Source organism: Syzygium oleosum, unplaced genomic scaffold (genome assembly GCF_021117445.2).
Source record: "Syzygium oleosum isolate NSW1041296 unplaced genomic scaffold, Sole_v2.1 Sole_v2.12, whole genome shotgun sequence".
NCBI classification, from domain to species: domain Eukaryota; kingdom Viridiplantae; phylum Streptophyta; class Magnoliopsida; order Myrtales; family Myrtaceae; genus Syzygium; species Syzygium oleosum.
In genome coordinates, this window is record NW_026607496.1 from 9,250,563 (window position 1) to 9,259,237 (window position 8,675).

The 8,675-nt window shown below is 38.9% G+C and overlaps 1 protein-coding gene across 1 annotated transcript; it reads right to left on the bottom strand.

Annotated features, from left to right (window-relative positions):
• Positions 1 to 2,944: 2,944 nt before the first annotated feature.
• On the bottom strand, positions 2,945 to 7,475 carry LOC115674123 (cytokinin riboside 5'-monophosphate phosphoribohydrolase LOG3). The gene is made up of 7 exons (XM_030596455.2): positions 7,011 to 7,475; positions 6,377 to 6,474; positions 6,171 to 6,201; positions 5,382 to 5,481; positions 3,743 to 3,813; positions 3,506 to 3,649; positions 2,945 to 3,296 (listed from the first exon to the last, which is right to left on the bottom strand). Exons 1-7 carry the CDS (start codon positions 7,128 to 7,130, stop codon positions 3,204 to 3,206), a joined length of 657 nt encoding a protein of 218 aa, XP_030452315.1. The 5' UTR covers positions 7,131 to 7,475; the 3' UTR covers positions 2,945 to 3,203.
• Positions 7,476 to 8,675: the final 1,200 nt, after the last annotated feature.

The window sequence follows — 8,675 nt, forward strand, 5'->3', positions numbered from 1 at the left end:
CGGACTAGCATCTTTCCTTCAGTTATATTTTTCAATTATATGGCATTGTGTCTTATTTGTTCGTCTTCTGTTTCTGAAGCGGAATCTATGGTTGTTTCGTGTCCTTTGATTGTGTTGAATGTATTACATGATGTTCATTAATGCGTAGCTATTGCTATGGACAAGATTTGACGGCCCAAATGGTGTATAATTTGCGACGAATATTTAGCGACGAATTTTGCGACCAATACAATTCGTGGCTAATTTGCGACGAATAAGTAGCGATGAATTTTGCAACCAATTTTGCGACGAATTTTCCGACGAATAAAGTTCGTGGCTAATTTGCGACAAATTTTGCGACGAATAAATTTTGCGACGAATAAAGTTCGTAGCTAATTTGCGACGAATTTTGTGACGAATAAAGTTTGTGGCTAATTTGCGATGAATTTTTCGACGAATTCTTTGCGAAGAATTTTGCGACGGATAAAGTTCGTGGCTAATTTGCGACGAATAATGTTCGTGGCTAATTTGCGACAAATTATTTGCAACGAATTTTGCGACGGATAAAGTTCGTGGCTAATTTGCGACGAATTTTGCGACGAAAATTTGCGACGAATTTTGCGACGAAATAAGTTCGTGGCTAATTTGCGACAAATTTTGCGACGGATAATGTTCATGGCTAATTTGCGACGAATTATTTGCGATGAATATTTTTCCGTCGCAAAATTTTGCGACGCCGAATTAGCGACGGAATTTTTTCCGTCGCTAATTTCGTCGCAAATTCGATTAGCGACGGATTTTGTCAAATTTTTCGTCGCAAAATTCATCGCTAATCCCTTGTTTTTTTTGTAGTGTGCCCCGCCAAAGCCGACGACACAATGTTCTTTTTTTTTTTTTGTAAGGTTGAGTTGTTATTGTCTGATATGATAGAACACCACAATGTTCAATGATTGGCGTGGACTCGGGCCATTCTCTGTGCAAGTCATACTAAGCCAGTAAGCCCCCACACGGCCCTGTTTCGTTCCTATGGTCGTTGGTTGGGTAAGTCAAGTCTATTTCTCTGTTTCTTCTTATACAGTTTTGTGTTTTATCACCTGTCGATCATCGTTTTTTTTCCTCGTTCTAGGACTCCACTCAACCTCAAGCAGGTACGCGAATCAGGAAGTGAAGACCATCGTACGAAAATGGGCCCTCTATTTTTGCTTCTCGATAGGGTGACATTTGGCCCCTTGTCATGGTGATCGGTGGTTTTGTCTTTTCATTCCTCTCTCTGCAGCTTTTCATGCTTTTTCTGGGACGATCTGATTTCTCGAGTTCGTAGTGCTTTCTCAGCGATTTAATCAAGGTGGGCAGAGTGAAAACTTGCATCAAATGGGGAGAATGTGTATGACATGTAATGTCACTCACCAAAAGCTTATTCTGTTGATTCTCAATTCTTAAGGAGTTGATTTAGCATTTTGAGAAACGAACATATCTGTGATTTAATTTCGAACATATTGTCTGGGGCAACCGTCACAAAGTGGTGGTCGCGCTTTTAGATCTGCAAGTCGCGTCTGGCGATGTGAATATGTAGGACTGCGACTATAGCTTGGGTCTTGTGATGGCCATGGCCACCTCGAGGTCGTTGCCTGAGGAGAGCTATTGGTACAAGTTAGTGGTGTCGCTGTTAGATCTCATACATGAGAGAGTGAGAGAGAGAGGGTCCATGTCAGCTTGAAAAGAAAATTAAAAGAGTCCACTGGGAAAATTGTTTTATGACTTTTCGGTATTTAAATGGCGGAAAACTAATTGATATTCGTAAAACGTTTCCATAAACTAAAAATAATAATCTTATATCGGGGGAAAATGACTTCTCCTTTTGGTAAGACGGATATCATTTTCTCTAAATCACCAAACAAATGAAACTAATTATTTTCCTTGAAAATAATTTCTATGAAAAATATTTTTCTTTATCATGTAATTTTTAGTTAAATAAATGCACGGTATATTTATTTTGGAGAGAACTTTTTGATAAAAGAAAATACTTTCTAAGAAATCATTTTCCAGAAAAATGTTCCCCTTTTTCAGGTTGGGAAATTTTTATTCCTAACTTTAAGTATGCACATTTTCTTTGATCATAAATGATTTTTCGTTGACCGATCAATTCAATAAACTAAATGTGTGAAAGTTCAGGAAACTAATTCGTGGAAACTTTTTTTCACTCAAACAAACATACCCATAGTTTTAAGTCACCAAAACTACTCAAGGATGAATAGTGTACTTCCTAGGGGCGATTTGAAATTCGAGCAAGAATACAAGGACTAGCAACAAGATTATTCTTCCAAAAACAAAACATTGATCTGACAATTGCTTTTATGGCTGCATTACTGTATGTTTTAGCAACTTTTTGTGTGTCCCTACGTGCAGAAGTATACGTATGGTTTAAAATGGATAGGCTTTCCCATAGATTGTTCTGAATGAATAAATCAAGCAAAATTAGATTCCTCATCGGATTTAACTTTAAAAATTCGAGTTCTGTAAGATATCCAATTTTGTCATTTTGCCAAATTTTTTAATCGAAGTACTTTTACGTATTAGAAATCGAATTTGTGAATTGGGTATGCCAACTTTAGCCGTTTGTTTTAGTAAAACAAATATTCAGTAAATTGAGCACTTTAGAAATATGTCACGGAGGTGGATTGAAATCTTTCATAGAATGAGTTCATAAAATATTTTCTATTATTTGTGTATTCAAAAGACACTGCATAAACTTTAGAATTGTAGCTAATCTATTCTTGTGATCATTCCTCCAATCAATAAACATGTTGAACACAAAATTTTTTTGGTATAGACTCGATCCCCAGATGATGGAAGAAAGAAAAATTCATAAATAATCTACCTGTCTTCCTTATAAATTGAGAAAAATAAAATAAAGCTGGGAGCAAAGATTAGAGACGTACAGTAAAGAAAATGAGAACTTATAAGCTTCTCTGAAAGTTGCACAAAGCAAACATGTTGGTAAACCGCGCTTATACAAAGGAAACCAAAATGAAGATATCTTCATTTCAAGTGAATATGAAGCTTCACATATCATAGTCAAAGTGCAAGGGAATTTACAAAAACAAGAAGCGTTTTCCTCAACTGGGAAAACCTCCATGAAATTCCAAATTAGTTCCTTTCCTCTACTTTTCATGTCTATAAAATCGTCTCTCAACTTTCCCTAGTGGCATCGTGAACCAAGCTTGTCACCTAGAAATATCATAATCTCGAGGATAGTCGAGCTGCTCAACCTCCCAGTTCAACTTGGAGATCGCTCTTTCATGACATGGCACATATTCCTGAAACAGTAGTAAAGTCAATTGTTTGAGGAATTCAATAAGCAACATAGTTTGATTATCTTCCTGGAAATAGTGAGCATAAGAATGGTAACTTTAGTGGTTAAACAGACGATGAAGAACTGGTTGAATTGCTATTTCTATGTGGAATGATTTGTCAGTTGTCTCAGGTGAATAAAGGGGAAATAAGAGGAACGTCTTTCTTTAGTTACCTCCAATTTCTTCACCAACTCCTTTGCTGTAGGGGCTGATACGATGATTTGACGAGCGCTCGGACTGATGAACCCCTCCTCTACCGCTTTGTCGATGAATGAGAGCAAGGAATTGTAGTATCCATCTACATTAAGCAATCCCACCTGCACATAGTTTGAAGAACATGCATTCCTTTTAGTTCTTTAGCGACAGTGAAAGAGTTGCATGATGGAATTAGAGCTTGCTGCATGAAATACCGGCTTATCATGAATGCCGAGCTGGGCCCAGGTTATAACTTCAAGCAGCTCTTCTAAAGTTCCATAACCCCCTGAATTTGCATAGAGAATGTCTTTTAACATCAGCAAGTAGCATGACATATTTAATGTTCTCTCACTGATTTGATACAGATGGGAAAATCAAGCTACAACCAGTACAAAGCTTCAGGAAGATTATGCATCTTTGAGGAAAGGAGGAGATTATCTGATAGAAGACAGCCTAGTAGAATGACTGAAAATTTTCCAATATAAGGAGAAAACAGAGGAAAATTAAAGAAGGTGAATATTCTCCAACAACTTGTGCACAAGCCAATAGAAAATCTATTTCCATGAAGAGTGGGTGCATTGATGTGAATCCAAGGAACTTGTCGGTCGTTCCACATAGAGATTTTGTATGCACACATTGTTCTAGAAAGAAATCTCTTTATGGACGGTGTGCCGTATAAGTTCTAGCGCCTAATGGGAGTGGTCACTTGGTTTTAGTTACTGTAGTTGTGATGATTTAACTAGTATTAAGGAATTACTTCCTGCATGTGAATGCAATAAACCTTCCAACTGTTTTCAGTTGAAAACAAAATTTTAGCTTGGAAACTAATTTTACTTTCCTGTCTTCAGCCTCCTACTCATGTGAGAGTAGCTCTCTTGCTGTAATATGCTCTTCACTGCCTCTGTTTACACCTCTATAGGGTCTGGGACAAAGCTGACATTTGCCAAATATTTATCAAGAGTGTCAGAGCCAAAAGTCCCAGTGAGAAATAAACTGACCCTTTGAGCCTACTGGGTCTCCATTTCTCAATAACAATTAGCCCGTTGGGAGGGGTTGCCATGATTCTCTATTTTGGTGAGGTGCTAGTTGGCAGGCAAGAACCGTTACACAAAAGCTTGGTTGTCTGTGTCCTTTCTCCTGATTAGGTAGAGAAATAAGGGTCCTCAGGGGATCTAATTTTCAGTGAAGATGTTGATGGGTCAAAGGCTAAGGTCTGAATGGTTGCTCTCTAATCATGGATCTTGGGGACTGTGAGGGGAAGGCTCAGTAAGTTGTGAGGATTTTGGCTTCATACAGTCACTTTCAAAGCATTTTTTCAAACAACAATATGCTTTTTAAATGAATTAACCTGCAAGGCCAACAAGGACTTAAAAAAATTTTCCCCCCAATTCACAAGATAGGACTTGTTTGTTCAAGCATTTATCTGACCCCTTATTCTTTCTTTGCTGGTAAGCAAACCACTATTCCTCCAAAGCACAGAACACATGGATTTAGCCAAAAAAAAAAAAAAAAAGCAGAGAACGCATGGTGAGTTCAACTATGTCTATTTGATTCATAGGAATGCAGGTACTTCCATTCAATATATCTCCTCACATGAATTTGAAAGATAAAAGGGGAAACTCAGGTACCATCAAAGGAATCATTGGCATGAGATATGGTCGATCAAAGCATATATACCACAAAAGGCAAAATAGCAGCACTTGGTACAATGCAATTTTCTTGATTTTAACTTAATGTCAGTACTCTCTCTCTCTCTCTCTTCTCTCTCTCTCTCTCTCTCTGTTACAACTGAGAACTTCTGCAGGGGGGAGGCGGTGGGGTTGTGGTGGTGGGGGGACGGGGCTTAACACTAACCAGGTAAGGCAATAAAAGCATCTGAATGCTTAGCCATCTCTGCCTTTCTTTGATGCATATCTGCAACTGCCTTCACCTCTCCTACTGTCTCACCAGTTAACTGCAAAGAAAAAAGGGCACTAGTGCCAATGAATACAGTTCATCCAAAAAAAAAATGAAAAACGTGTTTGTGTTTGTGTTGCGAGAGAGAGGGAGAGAGAAGTTTTGGAGTGTTGTGGAGTGCAGCAAATGATGAGGTGCGCAGAGCAGGGAGTGCCAAAAGCTTCAACACAGCAGTCTCCTTTCCAGAAATTTCAGTACGAAAATAATGACAAACATAAGAAAAAGAATTCAAATATTCGATAAAGTCAAGAGAGAAAAACCAAAACCCAAAAAAAAAAAAAGGACATGGAAATTTTGTTGGTCTTCAAAATTTTAAAAAGAAAGATGAAATGTTGATCAAAGGAGAAAGCACCGTAAAGACTAAGGACAAACCTCTATAGTCAAACACTCATGTTGTATAAAGTGGTGTTGCGCCAGAACCCAAAATGAAAAATATAAATAAAAAAAGAAGAGTTTGTGGATAAGGCCAGCAAGCATTATCATCCACCTAATGGAAAATTTGTACCAACCAGAATCGCGAAAAGGAAAAGTGAGAAGACAGAACTAAGAGCTCACTTAAGTTAAATCAACTTTTGTTGAGCAGAAGAAGCAAATTAAACCCAAGAAAGAGTGTTCACCAGACTACCATAATATCTATTTCTTTACTAGGAAAAGGTTCGAGACTTTTACTGGGTACAGCAGACATACCTCTCGGGGCATGAGCGTCTTGGGAATGACTCTGCAGAGAACAAAGAGAGAGAGAGAGAGAGAGAGAGGGGACAACAACATGACAAAAGAATTAGTTATAATGGAGTGCAAAACCAAGCCCAAAGTCATTGATTCTGTTCCTTAATCGATTACCGGGTCTTTGCCTTGAGCAATTTACATCGAGGAAAGAGAAGCTTAGGAATTACCCAATGACATGCCGACCGCCATCATGAACAGCTTGTGAGACCAAGCCCATAAGGCCTATGCTACCTCCACCGTAGACCAGATCAATGTTCCTCGACACCTTCAGAGGAAAACGCACAAAACATCATCATTCGTCAAGGGTCAAAAGGCAATACCGCCATGCTTCTGTATAATCTTTCCGAACATGAAATTTTTCTCCCTTCTCTTATCTTTTTCAAGAAATTCTTATTCCACTGCATACCAAGGCCAAATGGCGTAAAGCATTGAGGTTCAAAGTTTGAGAAGAAGAATCAAACACACACACACACACACAAGCAGAGATACCCCAGAATCAGGAAGATTCCATTCCAGTGGGGCACTTCAAAGAGAAGTAACAGATGGAATGGCGCAATATTTCTGACATGGGGTTTGCTCGCTTCAATGTAGCTCGCTTTCATGACAAAGACACCTAGGAAGAGAAGAGAGCAAAGGGAATGCATTTAATTGGCGCACACACACCCCACACTAGATACAAACTCTACGTGGAATGGACCATTAACCCCCTCCAAAATCACAAAAGTCCTGGTTCATGCATATAGCAGAACACCTAGCAAACACAATCCCAAAAGCCCAGAAAGAAGAAGAATCAAGAATCACCAGTTCTTTGCCCAGCTCAATAGCGGCATCCTGATAGCTGCTCTTCTTTCCCTGGCTACTCCCACAGAAGACACAAATCCTTCTGAACTTGGACTGTTTTATCTCACTCTCAATCTCCATTTCGAGGCTTCTCTGCGTAAAAAAGCTAGAGACTCTGTTCTGGGTCGATTCTGTGGTGTTGGAAGGAATAAATGGGAACTGTTTTTCTCTCCGGAATAGGAAAGAATCTCCCTCAACCTGGTATCTTTCTGTGTCTCCGTGTGTGTGTGTGTCTGAGATTCGCGAGATGTGTATAGAAAGAAACGGGAAACAATGGGGACAAGACAAGAAAGAGAACAAGAATCAAGTAGACGCACACATACAACCTTGTTGCGGTGACCACAACTACTACTACTCTGTTACCCTCGCTCTCGCTCTCTAGTCACTGACTCTCTCTCTCTCTCTCTCTCTGTGTCCCAGTGCGTGGTTGTTCTTTAACGCGAGTGCTTATATAAGAGGAGGCCTCAAGAGTCGTGACACGTGAGTACAGAGTGCCCCGTCCCACAAGCACGCTCTAGCCCCAACTCACATATACAAATTACAGTGGCACGCGTGGACCACTTGGGCCTCTATTTTATTAGCTCTTTTCTTGTGAATTCAACAGAGAGTTGCGATGTGTATTCATATACTAATGCGTGTATCTCCTGTGAAGAGAATTTGAAAAGGGAGAAATAGAAAAGAATGGCGAGAAAAGGAAGGGGGTATGGCGTAGAACAAAGAATTGTCCCTATATCCTAATATAGGCTCTGTGCCTGTCGGGAAAAAAGTCTCTCCTGGGGTGAATTTTCACGTACTAAAAAATTTCTTTTTCTATGTAACAAGGACAAGCATATGCACACATGAATTGAATATGTTGCGTGGGAACTTGTATGCGTTTTTCCTTATGGGTCTCTCTCTCTCTCTCTCTCAACCAAATCTCTTCGCAAAGTTGTTTTGTCGTTAGACTTGTCATCAAACTATTTAGATAGCATTGACATTCACGAACTTGGCAAAGAAAACTTTCATGTTTCTAGTGAACACACAACATATATGAACATATTTATATTCGAAAGATCTAAAAAATTTAAGCAGATTTATGAGTGTGTACTGGAGTGCTTAACATTTGGAACATCTATTTGTTAGAAAACAAACCAACCCTCTTATGATTGTACCACATGGGTTTCTAAAATATACAGAGACATTCATTTTTTTTAGAATGTAAAAGATTGGAGTCCATACATGCACCCGTGCTTATTTTTATTTGGGTTTCATTAACAAGTGCCCTAACTCACTATTACAATGCACCCGATGCACTTGTTAACCATACTTAACAAAAAAAAATGTATGAATTTTCAATGTATACATAGGGCCCGAGAGAGGCAATGCATGAGAAATAAGGTACTCTCTTTTCTACTAGAGCTATTGATTTATAAAATATTTTCCATTTTGATCAATCTTATCCGGGCCTTTCTAGGTTTCCAAGTATTCGATGCAAAATATAAGCCGTACCGTAAAGACATGTCATGCTCTCTCACACTTCAGGCTCTTCACTCAGGTGTGAAGGACAACACATCAATGCACGACATTATCTAGTACCTTCACCACACTTTTAGAAAATTTACTGAGTATTCGATTTTATCTTTCCTT